The 20,838-nt window shown below is 44.8% G+C and overlaps 1 protein-coding gene across 4 annotated transcripts in view; it reads left to right on the plus strand.

Annotated features, from left to right (window-relative positions):
- LOC306917399 (uncharacterized protein) overlaps positions 1 to 12,443 on the plus strand; it is an 86,172-nt gene extending 73,729 nt beyond the window's left edge. For 3 of the 4 annotated variants that reach the window (XM_079495619.1, XM_079495622.1, XM_079495620.1), the window contains 8 exons: positions 2,136 to 2,191; positions 2,677 to 2,694; positions 4,707 to 4,824; positions 7,498 to 7,817; positions 8,015 to 8,107; positions 8,308 to 8,392; positions 10,009 to 10,121; positions 11,133 to 12,443. In XM_079495619.1, the coding sequence (XP_079351745.1) occupies positions 2,136 to 2,191; positions 2,677 to 2,694; positions 4,707 to 4,824; positions 7,498 to 7,817; positions 8,015 to 8,107; positions 8,308 to 8,392; positions 10,009 to 10,121; positions 11,133 to 11,363 (1,034 nt within the window). In that variant the 3' untranslated portion in view covers positions 11,364 to 12,443. The remainder of the gene's footprint in view (positions 1 to 2,135; positions 2,192 to 2,676; positions 2,695 to 4,706; positions 4,825 to 7,497; positions 7,818 to 8,014; positions 8,108 to 8,307; positions 8,393 to 10,008; positions 10,122 to 11,132) is intronic. The other variant, XM_079495621.1, reaches the window with a different exon arrangement.
- The last annotated feature ends 8,395 nt before the right edge of the window (positions 12,444 to 20,838 follow it).

Here is a 20,838-nt window from a genome sequence, read left to right on the forward strand (position 1 = left end):
CCCCGACTGCTCCCCAGTGCTCCGCGCAAAAACGCAGGTCTCTTTGAAAATTAACTATAGGCGTGTTAAATCGCTTCACATTTGAAAGGCACTTAAGGCTGGGACCGAGGCTAGCCGGCTGGAGGCACGTTTGATGTGTCTCCAACCCGCTGGCATCGCTCGGTCACAACTGAACGTAAAGCAACAGCGTCGAGGGAAGGTGGGCGGTAGCCTGGTTAGCCACTCCCTCAAGGGGGCGTGTCTAACCAGGCCACCACCCACCCAGAGCCATACAGTAAGACAGAGTTACGACAACTCCGTTCACTTCATGGGGCTTCAGTCCAATGGAGGCTCTTCTACATAGACTTGTATTGGTCACTTCATGGGGCTTCAGTCCAATGGAGGCTCTTCTACATAGACTTGTATTGGTCACTTCATGGGGCTTCAGTCCAATGGAGGCTCTTCTACATAGACTTGTATTGGTCACTTCATGGGGCTTCAGTCCAATGGAGGCTCTTCTACATAGACTTGTATTGGTCACTTCATGGGGCTTCAGTCCAATGGAGGCTCTTCTACATAGACTTGTATTGGTCACTTCATGGGGCTTCAGTCCAATGGAGGCTCTTCTACATAGACTTGTATTGGTCACTTCATGGGGCTTCAGTCCAATGGAGGCTCTTCTACATAGACTTGTATTGGTCACTTCATGGGGCTTCAGTCCAATGGAGGCTCTTCTACATAGACTTGTAGTGGTCACTTCATGGGGCTTCAGTCCAATGGAGGCTCTTCTACATAGACTTGTAGTGGTCACTTCATGGGGCTTCAGTCCAATGGAGGCTCTTCTACATAGACTTGTATTGGTAAAGAGCATAGCAAACAGTGATAAAGTCATGGACCGGAAGTTGGCAGAAATGCACTGACTGGACTCAGGGCAACAGCCCAGCTTTAATGATCTTAAATCCCTTTATTTTAGATTGTATTTTAGTAATAGTACAACATAAACATTACAAAGACTTTTGTCGTCACTGTGCAATACTTTAAAACAGTTGTCATGTTGCACACATGCCTAAAATTGCTGATATTTGCGCCGCCCTCGTTGAAAACAATGTATTTCAAACTCCAGCTTGTCCCTCTCCATCCAGGCTGCATGAACAGCGCTCGAGCGCTCGGTTTTCTGCCCCCTCAATGTCCTAACTCTGTCTTACTCTATGACTCTGCACCCACCTAGCCCAAGGGGGAGTGGTTAACCAGGCGGTGTGGGCGGGCCGGGGGGGGGGAGTTCTGAGTAAACATGGTGGTTAAGCATTACGAATCGTCTCTATCGATGGCTCTATGGTGGAACTCCATGCAGGTGCAATGTAGCTGGCAACCATCACACGCCACTCACCCATCTTTAACTGCTCATACGTAGATTTGTTTTCTTGAACCTTACATTCCGTTCGTGCATCTCTTCATTTTGTCTCCTATACTTGGTTTCACATTTTGCTCATCGACGCTAACTAGATGGTTCTGAATTTTAATGGCCTGTGAAATGGTTCTGGATGGATATGTCCTTATTGGTTGAAATGGTTGTGGATGCTGTGTCCTTATTGGTTGAAATGGTTCTGGATGGGTGTGTCCTTATTGGTTGAAATGGTTGTGGATGCTGTGTCCTTATTGGTTGAAATGGTTCTGGACGGGTGTGTCCTTATTGGTTGAAATGGTTCTGGATGGTGTGTCCTTATTGGTTGAAATGGTTCTGGATGGATGTGTCCTTATTGGCTGAAATGGTTCTGGATGCTTTGTCCTTATTGGTTAAAATGGTTGTGGATGCTGTTTCCTTATTGGCTGCAGCCCCGCCCTGCTTTCTGTGTGTCGTGTTGGCTGGATGTAGCTGCTTATACTTCATGTCATGATGCTGTTGGGTGCAGTTGCGTGGGTTGGCCTCTAGGTGTCAGAATAGGCCAACAGAACAGCAGTGAGGAGGACTGTGGCTTGGGCTGTGTGCTTCATATTGCAAAATCTGCTATCTATCGTGTGTGTGTGTGTGCGTGTGCGTGTGTGTACACTGGAAATATGTCTCCCTCTCCCGGGACACAATAAGTCACATGTTGTGACCTATTGTGCGCGTGTGCATGTTGTAACCATCCTAGTACTCTTGTGTGTTTTCTTCACAGCTACAGAAAGCCGGCAGCCTCTTAGTGTAGCCCACCAGTCCAGAGAGAGGACCACGGTGAGAGCACACACGCGCACACACACACACACACACACACACACACACACACACACACACACACACACACACACACACACACACACACACACACACACACACACACACACACACACACACACACACACACACATTAATTCTGCATAGTATAACTAGCATAAATAAAATAAGTGTGAACCCATAGTCATTCATAGCTATGTAGGTATTTGGCATAAACATTGAGGTATGACATTTTTTATCGCACAGCCCCAGAAAGTTAAAATAACAATTGCCATTTAACCTGTCATTTTATAATGAACGGGCGATTTACTTACAGGTCCTGTGGGCAAGTCGAACATGACCTGTACCTCTGAGACCTTAGTGTCAACGGTCAACCCCTGTATATATACTATATGTCTCTTTATTTGTCTGTCTGTCTGTCTGTCTGTCTGTCTGTCTGTCTGTTCTTGTCATTGCATGCTACCATTTCCCCCACGGTCGCTCAGTCTCAAGATAGATTTCCTGTAAGTATCCTCCATTCATTTACATAAGGAACATAACACATTTCAAAAGGGCCAGCTAGCAGTGGGGGCGCTGGTACGTTGGTTAGACATACTAGCAGTCCGACAGTCCGACATGTGCGGCCAGTTAAAACTAACCCGTGGCATGATAAAATTAACCTGTGGCATGTTAAAACTAACCTGTGGCATGTTAAAATTAACCTGTGGCAGGTTAAAACTCACCCATGGCAGGTTGTTTAGGGTTGGGTTTTGGGGTAGGCTGTCGGACTCATGACTGTCGGTCTGTTAGTACGTCGGACCAAACACATGCACCCGTAGCGCCGTAGCGGTGTCACTGGAAGGTGCCACACATCGACAGTGAAGCTGAAAAACAGCTCAATTTAACACCTAAGAGATTAATATCCCTCATCGTCTGTTCTGTGTTTTATGATGCTGAATTACATCCTAGTGGGAGAGTTCTGGGTGTGTTCTGGGTTCGACCTCTCGGATCGCAGGTTCACCTGAAGGCCCAGATCTCCTGGGAGCTCGCTACAAACACACAGCGCTTCCAGAACACTTCAGCAGGACAGACCAGAGGCTGCTGCCATCCTTTATATCTCCATATATGGAGCTGACATGTTCTGACATTCCATATGTTGATCTGACCTCATCAAACCCTGTACACTCAAGACACGCTCCATATATGGCCAGACCTCATCAAACCCTGTACACTCAAGACACTGATGGCCAGTGCAGAATTCATTCCATATGTTGATCTGATCCCCCCCCATTCCAAAGCGCCAGCAGCGCTCGCCCAGCGGTCTGCCGTCACCCAGGCGGATGCGTGCACGCCTTTTAGGGCGAGGTCGCTTCTCGCCCTCAGGGCGACTTACTGGTACTAACTATTAGCTTGGAGATAATGTTTCCCTAACGATTCCCGTTAACGATCACGTTGTAGGAATATACATTTACATTATTTATCATTATGATATCTCCTTTCATCTGTTCAGCTCTAAACTCATTTCATCTTTAACCCTCTCCTGTCTCAGCTGTGATGTTTTATCGTCATCTCGTCTCTTGTCTCCCTTCGTCCTCCATGCCGCATGCATCTGTCCCTCCTCCTCCCCACACACACACACACACACACACACACACACACACACACACCCCTCCTGACTGCCACGTCTACCCCCACCCCCCGCACCCCCCCAGAGCCCCACGCGGGCGCTTCTGTTAAAGATGGTGCTGCAGCGCCACGGGCCGCCGCCCCCACGCCCGGGCTCCGCCTGCAGCAGCGCTATTGGCTGCCCCCCCGCGGCGGGGGTGTGGCTCGACGTGGCCCGCCCCTCCTCCGCGTGCTCGCTCGGGGCGAAGGTAACGCGAGAAAAGACGCAACGTGAGAGGAGGCGTAGTGGATTATAGAGACGAAACCCTTTATGAGATCCCAATCTATTCCTTATAGAGACACAACCCTTATGAGATCCCAATCTTCCACCGTAGTCTGAAAACCTCCATCTTAGCCCGTAGCACTTGCACTATAGCCTCGAGGCTCAACTTATGTAACTTAGATAGCAGTTTATGTAGACAAAGTACTCTATAGTGTATACTCATAGTTTCATTAGATATTCCACCGTTAGCTTCTTAGCTTACGGTATGATTAAAACTGAATTAGCCGATGGCAGTAGCCGATATGTATCTGTTGTTGATAAGCACACATTTTGCGTTGGCTATTCTGAACCATTTATTTCTTGAATTGAAGATGTATTTGTTTCCCTGGCAGCACAAAAGGGAGAAATAAAAAACAACAAAAACAAAATAAACGTATCTGTATCAGTATCGGCTAAAGTGTTGTTTTAAACACTGTATATCGGCCAAGACTGTCCAAATCTGTACATCCCTATAGCTAATAGTCAACATCATGCTGGATTAGTGTGACTGTGAAGTTGGTGTAATATGGATTGTGTGCTCGTGTGCGTGTGTGTGCGTGTGTGTGTGTGTGTGTGTGTGTGTGTGTGTGTGTGTGTGTGTGTGTTCAGGAGGGAAGCTACCGCAGCCCAGAGAAGAGGTCGTCTCTGCCCAGACCAGCCAAGTCTCTGACGCGACACATCCCCGCTGCCGAACAGGAGGAAAACAGCACCCCCCGCAGGCCTACCTGTAAGGCGCGCAAACGCTCGTGCACACCACACACGCATGCACGCACGTGTAACGCCCGGGATTCGAACTCGGGTCTCCCACGTGAAAGTCCAACATCTTAACCACTAGAGTAAAGGGGGATATTAGACTTTTGAGGCTCTGAGCCACTCGCATTCGCTACACACGCACGCACGCACGCATACACACACACACACACACACACACACACACACACACACACACACACACACACACACACACACATACACACACACACACACACACACACACACACACACACACACACACACACGCGCGTGCATATATCTGTCCATGCACAACATTTTGAAGTTGGGTGCAGAAGCCTTTGCATGACTCTATGGTACAATTTAAGTAATAACAAATCAGCTCTATGGCTGTAATCCATATAATCTTGCGCCATCCCTTAACCCTTATCCCTACATTTATTTGCCATTTTTTACTATTTTAAAATAGTTATCTGATAGCTGATCTACAAGCTCACAACGTGTAGATGTAGATCGGCTAGTTGAACTATTTTAAAATGATTTTCAAAATAGTAAAATATGGCAAAATAAGTTTAGGGATAAGGGATAAGGGTGGCGCAAGATGGAGCCCCATATTTCTACACACATTTCTGTTGTATTTGCTTCCCATGTTAACCCTTGGTTTCTACCCTCGAACAGCAGGTGGCAGCATTTAGCCCATATCTAAGGCCTTTATTGTTAATCTCTCATGCTTGGCTAATAACTGTGTGGTTTTGTTCAGTCTAGGGCACTAGAATCACTTCTAGTGATTTTTACTAGTTGCCTAGTTCACTGGTTCCCAAACCTTTTCATGTCAAGGACCCCCAAATTGACACTAAATAGCCCGCGGACCCCCATTTGAAAAGATGTGCCAGGGACCCCAATAATTCTTATGGTTCTAGCAGTGGTTTTCAACCCGTTTAATTTCAAGGACCCCCAGTTTGACATGCATTAGTCTACGGACCCCCCATTTAATAGCATTTCTATCTCTGGGACACCCAATTTATATTGTAAAACCAATGTTAATTTAACTCTGAGAGCGTACAAATGGAACCAAATGGACCCGTTTTGTTCCATTTGTACACTCTCTGAGTTACAGACCCATATGGGTCCATTTGGTTCCAAATTATCATTTAGCTGGGTCCCCCCTGGAACTCCCTCAAGTACCCCTGGGGGTCCCCGGACCCCACTTTGGGAACCACTGGCCTAGTTTACTAGTCGACTAGTTGAATAGTTACTTAAAGCCCTATTCAGTCCAGTTCTGCTGCTACTGTAACTCCTCCTCCTGGTACTGTAACTCCTCCTCCTGCAACTGTAACTCCTCCTCCTGTTACTGTAACTCCTCATTCTGCGCTGCTTTCTGCCTCACTTCCTCTTCCTGCTTTTCTTTTGCCTGCCGTTCCCGTGTAGCGTTTCGTAGCGAGGGCTCGAGGGAGAGCCGGTCTGGACGAGCCCCTAGCATGGCAGGTAGAACACCCTGGGCTTTAAAATCCATCTCTAAAACCATCAACAAATTCATATAGGGTTAACTCTGGGAGTGTACGGAATCTACAAACGTAACCAAGTGGACCCGGGCCGTAAGGGTACACTCTCAGAGTTAAATGCACACAGAGCATTCCCACTGAGCAAAAGACTGCTATTAGACGTGCGTCTAAAAATGCGATAACAAACGGCTAAAAATTAAAGTTTTTTAGACGTCTATCCTTAGATTAGACGTTGATTAGCGGTTGTTTAAACGTCTATATATAGACGTTTAAACAACGGCTAATCAACGTCTGATCTAAGAATAGACGTCTAATAAACATTATTTTTTTGCCGCTTTTTATCGCATTTTTAGACGGCCCTTTAGACGAATATTAGACGTCTATTAGACAAAGAAATGCTCATTGGGTTGTCTCTGTGAATTTAACAGGTGTTAGACTTCCATTGTGTCCTGAACGCCGACGGTACGTGTGTACACTGGTGTGTTGCATGTGTGTATTCATTGAACTAACTTAGTTCGTTCATTCATTCATTCATTCATTCATTTGTTCGTTGTTCGTTCGTTGTCGATATAATTGAATCTCCAACGAGGTCTTGTCCAGGAAACTTTGATGCCGCTGGTTTCATCTCTGCTGTCCTGATAAGTCTCGCGTTGCCAGACTGTCTGTCGCCTCTCGCAATGTTCAATATATGCTTCCGTCACACAGTCTGGAGCAACGGAAGCTCTGATCATGAGTAAAATATAAATGTTTTCGTCATACAGTCTGGAGCAACGGAAGTTGTAAAAGATAAAGCGGAAGTGAAGCCTCCTCCCCACTTCCATTTCGTCTTTACAGTCACGCAAATGCATCCTAATACGAATAGAAAACATCTAAGCATATATAGCTTGCTGCTTAGCAGAAATGGAAATGAAAAAATAAAATTTTAATATATTTTAAAATATATTTTCGTGAACGGAAATGGCAGCTTCCTTACTCGGATTTGGGGAGGTGTAGATAGATGTGGAATAGTTGTCTGGCTACGCGAGACTGACTTGTTAAAGTCATACTCTGTCATAGTCTCTCTCTCCCTCCCCCTCTCTCTCAATTCATGTGCACTTTTGATGTCTCTCTCTGTCTGTCTCTCTGTCTGTCTCTCTCTCTCTCTCTCTCTCTCTCTCTCTCTCTAGGTGGCTCTCGCCCTCAGACCCGCAGCGGCGCCTCCACCCCGGGCTCCACGGCGGTCACGCCCGGCTCGCCGCCCGCCTACGCGTGTCGCACGCCCGGCGGCTCTCGCACGCCCGGCTCTCGCACGCCCGGCAGCCACACGCCCAAGTCGTTCAGCCTGCCGCAGGAGAGGAAGGTGGCCGTCATCCGCACGCCGCCCAAGTCGCCGTCCTCGCTCCACCGCCAGCTGAAAGTGCTCAACCAGCCGCTGCCCGACCTCAGCAACATCAAGTCCAAGATCGGCTCCACCTCCAACCTCAAGCACCAGCCCAAAGGAGGCCAGGTGGGTCTGTATGTCTGTCTGTCTGTCTGTCTGTCTGTCTGTCTGTCTGTCTGTCTGTCTGTCTGTCTGTCTGTGGTAAGAGCCGTTCGTTGACAATGTAATTCAGCTCACAGTGGGTGACGTGAGACTTCAACTTGTCTTTAGCTTTCCTCTTCCTGGGGATTACTTGGATAACATTGTCTCTCTGTTGCCCCCAGGTGTTCATTCCCAGTGTTAAATTGGACTTCAGTCATGTCCAGGCAAAATGTGGCTCGCTCACCAAGCTGCAGCACAGTCCTGGAGGAGGGAACGTAAGTATGACACCTGTACTGTACTGTACTGGACTGGACTGGACTGGACTGGACTGGACTGGACTGGTCTGTTTGGCTAATGTATACACTGTACTGTTTGTCTGTTTGGCTAATGTATACACTGTGCTGTTTGTCTGTTTGGCTAATGTATACACTGCTGTTTGTCTGTTTGGCTAATGTATACAATGTACTGTTTGCAGATTCAAATCCAGACCCAGAAGGTCGTTGATGTCAGCCACATCACCTCTAAATGTGGCTCCATGTCCAACATCCGCCATAGACCAGGTACAAACTGTAAATACTGTACATACTTGTACACGGGGTTACTGTACAGTAACATATACCAGGTACAAACTGTAAATACTGTACATACTGTACGCGGGGTTACTGTACAGTAACATAGACCAGGTACGTGAAGTACTACTAACTGTACATACATTTAGTACACAGGTTACTGTACAGTAACATTTTGGAAACTAACCACAACTGAATGCTTGCATCACTGTTCTGGCATGTCACGTTTAGGCTAAGTTCCACAGTCTACGGTAGCATGTGTTTGGTCCTACAGTCAGGAGTCCGACACCCTACCCTAACCCTAACCCTAACCTCACAGGAAGCCACGGGTTAGTTTTAACCTGCCACAGGTTAGTTTTAATCTGCCGCGCATGTTGGGAGCGACGCGACAGTGTTGTCGGACTCATGACTGTAGCACCTCTTCAGACTCCATCTTGGCCCGTAGCACTTGCTCTAGCCTCGCCGACCTTATAGGCGTATGCAAAGGCTCAACTTATGTACGCATAGTCTCATTATATAGATATTCCACTGTTAGGTTCTTAGTTTATGACTTACATTATGATTCATGATGACTATTTCTATGTATTTGATGTATTACCATGTGTTGTTCTTGCTTACGGTCTTGCTTAATCTCTGGATTAATAGCGTCTGCTAAATGCCTACACTGTAAATTGTAGTTCTGTTGGTATGTCTAACCCAGTGATTGCCAACCTTAGTGCCGCGGCACTTTAGTGTGCCGTTTGAAATGGCCAGGTGTGCCGTTTGATTTGAACAAAAGTAGCCTCGGTACGCAAGCTTCTATTTTCGTTGGGAAAAAAAGTAACGCAGACTCTCCCCAGAGTCTGCGTCTCCAGAGAACTAGATACTGGGCTTAGTGGGCTGCCATGCGGTCCGTTCGTTGTTGTTGCCCATCCCCGCCAGTCTTAACGACCCTCGGCCATAGAAATGCTAATGCATGGCTTTGTTTACATGAGGAGTTCACCTACTCGCCTGGCACGTACTGTATAAAAAAAAACACCGCTTGCCTCTGTGCGTTCCTAACCTTGCGTCACCAGGCTTTCAGTGCGTTCCTGCTGGTGCGTTCACAGGGGCAGTTGAAACGATGCAAAACGCGTTGTGAGTTGATGTGGAGCAGCTACATGCATCTTTGCACCTTTGCAACGCCATGTCGCTGGCTTCCTTTGACAATGGATGGTAGACTGCATCGTTTCATCTGCCCCATGTGAACGCAACATAAGAGCCTGCTTTTTGCTGGTGTCTTAAGCTGACCTACAAGCCCACACTGTGTTGCACTGTGCACAGCATGCACTCAAACGTTGTTGATCATGCGTGATGTGCTGGAAGCATTTGTATTAGCATTGGTAGGTCAGGAAATAAAATATATAAATATTAAAAATATATTTGTTAAATAATAAATATATAAATTATAAAACTAGCCATCTTGTGTATATGAGAGCACATATTTTGTTCTGGTTTCAAATACATTGTAGCAGCTGTGCACGTGTGTCTGTGTGTAAATAGTGTGTCTGTACAACAGCCCCCCCGGCCCCCCACACAGTATGCACCCCTTCCAGACATGTGATGACTGTTCCCTGTCTGTCCACCAGGGGGCGGCCAGGTACGGATTGAGAGCGTCAAACTGGATTTCAAAGACAAAGCTCAGCCCAAGATCGGATCCTTGGACAATTCTACCCACATGCCTGGAGGAGGAAATATTATGGTAATATTTACTGTACTGTACTGTACTGTACTGTACTGTACTGTACTGTACTGTACTGTACTGTACTGTACTGTACTGTACTGTACTGTACTGTACTGTACTGTACTGTTTGATGACCGTATGGAGAATCTTAATTTCCCTCAATGTCTAACATACAAATCTGCATTTTGCTGATAATACAAGAAATAATACAATAATGCATACAATATTATATTCCTTAATCAAATATTTATTTGACCATTTGAGATACAGGGCCAGGCAATGGAAAATGTGAGGAATACAATTGCACATTCAAAAGCAGTGACGTTTCTGTGGCTACCAAGGTGCGGGGTACATTTTTTTAACCGGCCCACATGTGCGTTCCTCGGCCACGCGCACGCAGACAGCATTACATTCACATAATGCTGTCTGCGCTTGCCGTAGATCTAGGTCAATTGAAGCCTATTTTTTGACACTACGCTTAACGCCGTTGCCGTAGATCAATGGCAATTGCGCTTTTATAGCGCTTTCGATCGATCAAGCCATAATGCTACTTGCATCGGGTAGCTACCTGTTGTTGTTATGACAATGGATCGCCCATCTTAGATCGTCCTCGCCATAATAATCCATTCTATCTGTTTCTTTCAATCGCCTGTATCTCCTATTCCTTGTCCCAGATGGCATTTTTGGTCACAACAACGTTTCTTTGACGGCACAGAGCCGACGCTGTGGAGCCGAGACCCGTTAAACTTACTAGGATATGTCTACTTCCGGAAGTCTGGAAATGTGGCTTTTCAAAATAAGAGCTCAACTGGGAAAAATGCTGGCGTAAATTAGATCCTAATTTTTCAATAAATGCTAGCGAGCTAAGTGTTAACTGTTATGTTCAATTGAATAATTTCTTAACGCTGCTTAATCAATTAACGAGTAACTATTAACATCCCTAATTCCAACACCGTTCCTTCACAGATGGACGTATGCTCTGGACATTATAAAAGTATTATAAAACATGTCCGTATCCTTCCTTCACAGATCGAGAGCCACAAGCTGACGTTCCGGGAGGAGGCCAAGGCGCGCGTGGACCACGGCGCGGAGATCGTCATCACCCATGGCCCTGGGGCCCCCGGGGGGCCCGTGGGGTGCGCGGAGGGCACTGGGGGGACCTCCCCTAGCAGGGGGTCCTCGGGGGTCCTCTTGGAGTCGCCCCATCTGTCCACGCTGGCCCAGGACGTCACGGACGCGCTGGCCAAGCAGGGCTTATGAATGAACACCTCCTGCTCCTCCCTGTAGGGGGCGCTCTTCTCTTCTCTACGATGTGCTGACGTTGGATTCACCTCGCCTCGTCTCATAACACCACCCCCTCCCCCCCCATGCCACACACACACACATACTATACACACACGTACACACACACACTGTACAGTGTAGACACACGCAGTCTACGCACACACACACGCACACATACTGTACACGCACATACTGTACACACACACACACACACACACACACACACACATACTGTACACACACACACACACACACACATACTGTACACACACACACACACACACACATACTGTACACATACACACACACACATACTGTACACACAAACACACATACTGTACACACACACATACTGTACACACACACACACACACACACACATACTGTACATACTGTACACACACATACTGTACACACACACATACTGTACACGCACGCACACACATACTGTACACACACACACATACTGTACACACACACACACATACTGTACATACACACACACACACACACGTGTATTACTATACTTGGGAGCACATCTACATTTACGACGGCATTGGAAACAGCTGAAAAATAGCCTAAATGACCAGGCCTATATTTGTAACCTCAACATCAAGGTTTTTCCTAATTACCCGTATAAGTCTAAGTAACTCCCCGAATATCTTGTAACCATGAAACGGGGTGCACGATTATGAAATTATGACCAATATCCGATCTCCGATTATTTGCAGGGTCACATCTGCCGATTCTGACCGATTCCGATATTATACAGAGGACCACAATGGAAACAAGTCTAGGCCCTAGTATAGGGGCTTGACTCAAAGCCTGTTAATAAAGTATTCAATCAATCAATAAATAGCATAATACTTAACATAACTGAATGAGATGAGTACACAAATTAAATGTAGATTTGTTTTTAAAATGTATTTATTTTTTGCTGGTGAAAACCGATTAAATAATCTGTATTATTTTGAGACCATTCCGATACCGATGTGGCATTTTTATGGCCGATATGGCGAATTCCGATTATGCTACCGATTAATCGTGCATCCCTAATTTTTTTTATTATGAGGAAAAATAATTGTCCTCACAACAGTGTCTACTTGTCTACATTCTACTAACAACAATGTCTACGTTCTACTGCGCTTGTGGGGACATTTGGCCCTCACACGTATAGTAACACACGCACGCACATGCACGCACACACACACACACACACACACAACGCTCTCTCCCTTCACTGTCAGTCAACTCCATAATGCATCCGTCACAGTCTCTCTAGGTGCTTGACCCCTGACCCCAGCCTCAGATGACCCCAGCCTCAGATGACCCCTGACCTCAGATAACCCCTGACCTCAGATGACCCTGTGGTTCTCCTGTCCTGTACTTGGTGGTTGACTGTCCTCCTGACCTCCTCTCCTCTTCTTTCTGTGGAAATAATCTTCTAAACCACACACACACACACACACACACACACGCACACGCACACCCACACACACTCGTCGGCCGGAAGGGATTTCCAAAGCCTGAATTCTAACATTACTCTTTCCTTGCTCATTCGATCCCTTAAAAAATGGAAGGGGGGAAAAAAAGAGGCATATGCTCACCTTTTTCTGCATTTTATTTGCTTATTTTGTCATGCATTTGACTTTGGACTGTTTGTTCTGTTGTGTAATGATGCTAGATGAGTTGTTATGGCTGGTTTAATGCGTGGTCGGTCGGGCGCAGGAGTCACGCAGCGCCGGAAATATTCCCGGTACAATCTTCTTGTTTGTACAGGTGTGTTTCGGGTGTACATTTTAAACCCACCGCCACAATTACTTTCATCATTCATTTTAGTTTAATTCATTTTAATTCACGGCCACATTCCACTCGCTCAAAGAGAACAAGCAGACAAACATGGCCGTCACAAAAGATACGGTACCGAATGTCAGCTATAGATGACTAGATGATAGACTATAATCTTAAAATGTGTGTGTGTGTGCGTGCGCGTGTGTGTGTGTGTGTGCGTGCGTGTACATCTGTGCGTATGTCTTCATGTGTCTGTGTGTGAGAGAGAAAGACTTAACTTGTAAAAGAATGGCTGACGATGTACTGAGCATGTCCGCTACGACGTGACATGATTTACTAGACAAGCGTTGTTGTTTTCTACTTTTTTTCCCCCTTCTTTTTAATCACATGTTTTCCTGATCAGTATGTGCTGAGTTGTTGGACAATTGTGTTCAAAGTTGCTGTTTTAGTTTATTTATGTAAATATAGAAAGAAAGAAAGAAAGAAAGAATGAAAAAAAGATGCCATTTTGTTCCCTGTGGCTGCACTGGTGTAGTTTTCTGTCGTACTAGTTAATTGACCACTGGCGTAGGACTTATAGATGACCATTGCAGAGCTTATGTTGAATCAAATGCTAAAAGGCTAGCTTTACAAAAACATACATTTGTTCTGTTTTGTTTAGTTTTTTGTCCACAAACCATTGGCTGCGCTTCTTCCTGTCGGGGTGATTTGGGCGCTGATTTCTACGCAGGCCTGTTATTTTAACGCAACAATGCTGTTATGTTGGCATGGTAAAGAAAAAAAAGACAAAAAAAAGAAAAGACAAGGCAAAATAAAAAAAGATACAAAAAAAAGAATTAGGTATGTACTAATGGAACTTGTACTGTAGCTAGATGTCTTCAGTGTGAGTGTCATTGGCTAGAGTGCATTCCGGGTTCATTTTCACAGACTATAGTCCAGTGGTTCCCAAAGTGGGGTTCGGGGACCGCCCAGGGGTCCTTGATGGAGTTCCAGGGGGTCCCCAGCAAAATGACAGTTAGGAACCAAATGGACCCTTATGGGTCTGTAACTCTGAGAGTGTACAAATGGAACCAAACGCACCCTAATGGGTCCCTTTGGTTCCATTTGTACACTCTCAGAGTTAAATTAGCATTGATTTTACAATATAAATTGGGGGTCCCAGAGATAGAAATGCCATTAAATGGGGGTCCACTCCGTAGCCTAATGGATGTAAATCTGGGGATCCTTGAAATTAAACGGGTTGAGAATCTCTGCTAGAGCCGTAAAACTCTTCTCTTATGGGGGAGGGGGGGGTCCCTGGCATATCTCTTCAAATGGGGGTCCACGGGCTAATTAGTGTCAACTTTTTTTTTTTTAAGTTTGGGAACCACTGCTATAGTCAATCTCATTCGCTACAAGAAGCAAACCCTTTCTCTTAACGTCTCCGCTGTTAGCCTTGACTGTGGAGAAATACTCTGCAGTCACTCCAGTGACTTATGTTGGAACGCCTGGAGCTTTAATATGAAAACATTCCACAATAAGGCTGGGTATGAATTGAAAAGAAACACTGAAAGACTCGCAATTTGTGTGTCCATTTTCTCTACTGGCCTTGGATTGGAGTCGTTAAAACTATAGTGAAATGCGAACTACGTGAACTACGGTGTAGTTTAGAACCAATTGGAACCACTCATCTCTAACCATACGTCCACCACAAGAGCAGCTATGATTGGCCACGCACTGAGGCCATTTTGACCCTGTATACGTGACCTTATTGCACGGCTTGTTTGAATGCTTGATTCTGATTGGTCAACCGCCCGAATTTCAGCGGTGTGTTATTTCTGGATAACGACCGCTCCGCTCTATAACAGACCGCTGTCTAATCAAAGGCTCTGCTGCGCTGCACGGATTTGATGCTGTATCCAACATGACAGCCACGTATTGTAAACTTAACACACAATGTCATGTAACTAAACAACATGCTTTCAAGAATGTTTATGAAAACATTTGAAGTGAGAAATAGACGATGCTCTACCCGAAAATGTATTCCATTTGATCAACACTCACTTCCCTTGTTTCCGAGGCGACTCGTTGCGCTCACTCTGCGGGGGCAACTTGGAATATACTTTCATTACCGTTAAAGCAAGGAAATACTTTGTTGTCACTTTTGAGTCAATTTATTAATTTGTGTATTTATGTAGCCGTGTAAGAAGCAGGATAATGTCTGGCTGGGTTTATATATAAACCAACCTGTCGGTGATTTAACCCATTCTGGACGGGAACCCCTTTTGGTGTTTTAACAATTATTTTAAACGTTAGCTATTGAAAAATAGCAGATCTACAAGCTCATAGCGCGGCACTCGGTGCCGCGCTACGAGCTTGTAGATCTGCTATTTTGGTGGAAATGTGGCAAATCTTAGAATATATATTCTTTCAGAGCGAACATTTTTAACTCAAATCTTTGCTTCTGGGGGGAGGTCCCTGGAACAACATATTTTCAGATGGGGGTCGGTGGCCAAATACAGATAATTCTGGGGGTCCTTGACATGAAAAGGTTTGAGAACCACTGACATAGAAACATAGGGTTTTTCAGAAAACTGTCAGGATTTAGAAGACATTTATAGAATCGTCTTCAGGTCTAAATGACAGCCCAGCCAAACATTATCCCTTACATATTGGGGGGAGGGGGGGAGGCCACGCAGGGAGGCCATTTTGACCGTGTACACGTGACCTTATTGGGGGGAGGCTGGGGGAAACATACCGTAAGAAATGAATGGAATGGAACTTATTATTATTATTGCAAAAAGAAAACATGATCTGGCTTATTCTGTGCTCACCATGACTCTCTCTCTCTCTCTCTCTCTCTGTGTCTCTCTCTCTCTCTTTCTCTGTGTCTCCTGATGTTGGTTATTAACTCCTGCAGTCCCGTGATTGTTTCTGTGCTCTACTTAACCATGTCTCTCTCTCTCTCTCTCTCTCTCTCGCTCTCTGCCTGTGTAAGTGTATTTATGAGACCATGTAGTTTCAATGTTTAAAAACATACCGATGACATCATGCTCCTACAGAAATAAAGAAAATAAAAAAATAAATGTTCACTGTATTCACTTTATTTTCTACCCTCTAGTCTTAGAGACAGACATGAACTACAACTGTACTTGTAGTACAGTTGAGTGATCTTCTCCTGTCACCAAATCTCCACCAAAATACAGTAGGCCCTTTGGTTGCTGTCGGGAGGAAACCTAACTCCATTTTTTTTTTTTAGGTTTTCTTTTCTTGCATAAATCAGTGCTATTGAACACCCTTTACGTCTGTGTGTTGTTTTGAAAATATGAAACCAATGGAAAGTAATAAAAAACGCTTTGGACAAAACCTCTCAACTCCATTGGTATACCTAAAGCAGCTAACTCCACCACCTCTCCCCCTCTCGTGCAAGTAATTGACAATATAAGTCACAACACCAACTTTGACGAGGCAGTATTGCTTTGTTTTGAAAATTAGGTTTTCTTTGGACTTAATTTGTTTATCTGTAAAGTTGCTTTGGGAGCGAGCGAACAATGACACGTTAGCATTCACCGTGCTGACGTTCTTGTATTCGATACAATTTCAGATTAGAAAGATTACTATAAAGTTACTATATGGTTACACCCCTAGTTAGTTAGTAGTTTAAGCCCTGGATGGAGTCTACACAAGAATGCTACGAATAGCACTAGGTGTCACATGGACGGACCGCATCAGAAATGTGGACCTCTATGGAGACCTACCACAGGTCACGGACAAAGTCAGAGAGAGAAGGATGAGGCTGGCAGGGCACTGCGTCAGGCACCCAGAACTTGAGGCAAGTCAATTGACCCTATGGGAGCCAACCCAGGGCAAAGCCAGGAGGGGAAAGAAGCGTACCACCTATGTAGACGTGCTGCGGTGCGACAGCTTGGCTAACAACACTGCAGAGCTCAAGAACCTGATGTTGGATAGGAATTTGTGGTAGCGATCCAGGAATCTCAAGTTGGTGTTGGCTAGACCTCACTCTCGCAGCAACTTAAGTATACTGTTATCTGTTATAGATTATTGTTCAAATAAAGCGTACATTATCTGTCAAAATGATCAATTTATAGACTATAATAAATAATTACATTAAAATAACCCCAAAACAAAATGGTTCAAATGACATATGAATACTGATACATCACTGCCACCTGCTGGACGTTTTATCCACAATAATAGAGCTATTACTTGTCAACTGTTTATAACATCACAGAAAAGTCTAATTAAGTAGGCCTACAAATGATCCATAGCTGGTTCCACCACTGTGTTACACTGTACCATGGCTCCCCCTAATGGCCGTATATGGTACGTGCACCGTGCATGAAACTTGATGTAAATCAGGTTGGTATTTAACTTTAGTATTATTTTCATAATGTTTAAAATGTAATTCGCTTCGTGCCGTGTTGTGAGCTTGTAGGTCTACTATTTTCACTACTTCTTAAATGTTTTCATTGATTTATTCATGGAAATTATTGTTTTACACCAGTAGGCCTACTTCTCAAAGGGGTCTGCCCCCATGGGGGGGTTTCCAGGGGGTCCCCAAATGTAGCATCACAATCGTTTGAAGCACACGACTAGACACACAACAGACTGTTTTCATGTTTAAAATGTCATTCCAGGGGGTCCCCAGGAAAAGTAGTTAATGCAGCAAATCATTTTAAACACTGTTGGTTGTGCTTGTACATCTGGTATTTTCTGCAGACAGACAGACAGACAGACTATAATGCATTTAATGTACTATTGAGTGGAGTAGTATTAAAGTATCAATATACCCACTGAGTCCTGTCACATTATTACAACTAGTAATTTGGCATTGTGATTGTACATAGTATAGTTGTGGATGTGGAATTTCGGGACGCAGTGGTTTCACTCCACTGGTGACGTCACGACGGAGCTCAAGAGTGTGTTGCAATATACTCTATGGTTGCAACACGGAGGGGAGAGAGGGGCGGACACGTGTACCGGTCACCGGGTCCGTGCCTCTTTCGTCCGGGTTTATACGGTTTATACTTCCACCACGTCCGTCCGTTGTGAACCAGAGAGACAAACAAACAGCAGAGAGTGAACGAACAGAGAACGTTTTATAATAGAAGTTTGCAGTGAACAAACCTGTGTGTAACTTTGTGTCTGAGGTTGTGTTTGCACGACAGTCTGTGTAAAGTTGTGACAATAGGAGGAATTTCCACGGCGAAGATCAAAGACTGTTAGTTTTATTGTGAGCTAACGCTAATGCTAAGCTAGCCCCGAGGACAGTCTAGAGTCAGAGTCTGTCCATTCCAAGTGAACAGACGTTTTGTAGCTAAAGTTGAACTTAAACCAGTTGGTCGTTTTGAGGGACAGTCTGTCCTTTTCAACCTGAAACCCAGATAGAGCTTTGAGCAACCAGGGCTTTCTCCAGAGCTGTTCCAGTGAAACAGGAGGAACCTGAAGAGCAGCCAGACCTCAGTAAGTCTCTCTCTTTTACAGCTTCAAGGTGTTGTTCATTGTCACATAACAGTTGATTGATTGAATAGTTTATGATAGTGTTGTAGTCGAGACCACCTAAAGCGAGACCAAGACCTAGAGGGGTCGAGACCAAAGACGAGACCGAGACCGCCGCGACCCTAGGGGGCCGAGACCAAGACAAGACCAAGACCTAGAGGGGTCGAGACCAAAGACGAGACCGAGACCGCCGCGACCCTAGGGGGCCGAGACCAAGACAAGACCAAGACATAGAGAAATAGATTTTACAAAATTAGGTATAGGCCTACTACAGCATGATTCATTCAAATATTTATTTTAAATATCAATGAATGAATAACAATGAGGCATGCACATCAGAGCCACCTGGGAGAAAAATGTTTGTTAATTAATTAATTAATCAATATCCAAAACTATACAAAATCTATAAGGCCAAACCTTATTAGAAAAAACTAGAAAAAGTGCCCTTCTGGGCACATGTCTCCACCAGGAGGATAGGACTGTGTGAGATGTTTGGCAAAATGTTTAGGAGTAATATAAACATGTTTGTTTGTTTTTTGCAAACAGCCTTAGGCTGAGCTCAGACCTTTACTGCGCTTGTTGGATGAATGTTGGGTAGTGTCATGGCCGCCCCAATGCATTTCCAATGGAGGTCACATGGTTTGACACAACATTGTGTTGTGTGAGGGGGAGGGGGGCAGTCGAAACACAGCTGAAATCCATACAACAGAGCATGTGACCTCCATTGGAAATGCATTGGGGCGGCCATGACACTCACAACAGCAATGCAGTGCAGCGACCGTGTGAGTGAGGCCTTACACTTAAGTAACTAGTAACTAAAGTTTTCAAGTGATTGTAGTGGAGTAAAAGTACAATATTTACCTCTGAGATGTAGTAGCGTAGAAGTAACAGTATTGGAAAATGGAAACACTCAAGTAAAGTACAAATATCGCAAAATTGTACTTAATAAGTACAGTACAGTATACTCAAGTAAATGTTACTTTCCACCCCTGGGAACCAAATGCATCCTTACAGGTTGTGAGTGGCACAAATGCAACGTGAAGACATTTAAGGGAACTTGGAAAGACAAGTTCATTTCAGATTTATTTTAAAGAAGAAGGAACTGAAAATTAAAGAAGGAACTGAAACCTCAGCCAATTAGCTGACCATGCATATACGGCCCCAGGAAGAGTAGACTTCACTGCGGCCATGAGGGCTAAATGGGGAACCGCAATAAACCGTAAACGCATGAAACTGGATCACAAGCATGGATGGCATCAATGTTTTACTGTACGTTTTGTCGCATCGACAACTGTGATGGTGGGAAAGTGGAAAATGGACAAAGACACACCACAAATGACTGGCAGTGAAGTGGCAAGAAAGACAGAACTGAAATCTTCAGTCATATGACTGAGATTTCGGTTCTTTCTTCCAGTATCGTGTGTGTGTGTGTGTGTGTGTGTGTGTGTGTGTGTGTGTGTGTGTGTGTGTGTGTGTGTGTGTGTGTGTGTGTGTGTGTGTGTGTGTGTGTGTGTGTGTGTGTGTGTGTGTGTGCGTGTGTGCGTGTGCACGATTTATTCATGCCTTTATTCATATTAAACTAGTGTTAGTTTACTGTTAGCAGCCTATAAAAGTAGCAGTGATTTTCTCTGGTGATTTTATTATGTTTTAATCTATAACTAATTGTGTTGTGGTTTATTTAATTTAACGCTAGTACCGTATGTCCATTGAAACCAAAGATCTAGTTTAATCGGTTTAGGTTCAAAACATATATTTTCTACCAGCATTAATGGTATAAGTGTACAATTGTTTTATTACAATTTGTCATATAGCTGTAGCTCCTCATACCCACTTACGCAGGGTCTGTACCCCAAAGATAAAGATTTTATCATAATTTATGTTTTGTAGTGACTTAAAAGTGAGGTTAAAAGCATAAAAGGTTAGTTTATCACACTGATATAAAATAATCTTCTATTACGACCAGTAAGACGCCTGACTGCGAGAAGCCACCTTGGTGGTGAGGTCGCTTGCACGCATCCGCCTGGGTGACGGCCGAATGCCGCTGGTGCTTTGGCATGGGGGGGTCAGATCAACATGGAATGAATTCTGTACTGGCCATATATGGAGCGTGTCTTGAGTGTACAGGGTTTGATGAGGTCAGATCAACATACGGAATGTCAGA

Source organism: Electrona antarctica (assembly GCF_951216825.1).
Source record: "Electrona antarctica genome assembly, chromosome: 24".
In the NCBI taxonomy this organism is placed as follows: domain Eukaryota; kingdom Metazoa; phylum Chordata; class Actinopteri; order Myctophiformes; family Myctophidae; genus Electrona; species Electrona antarctica.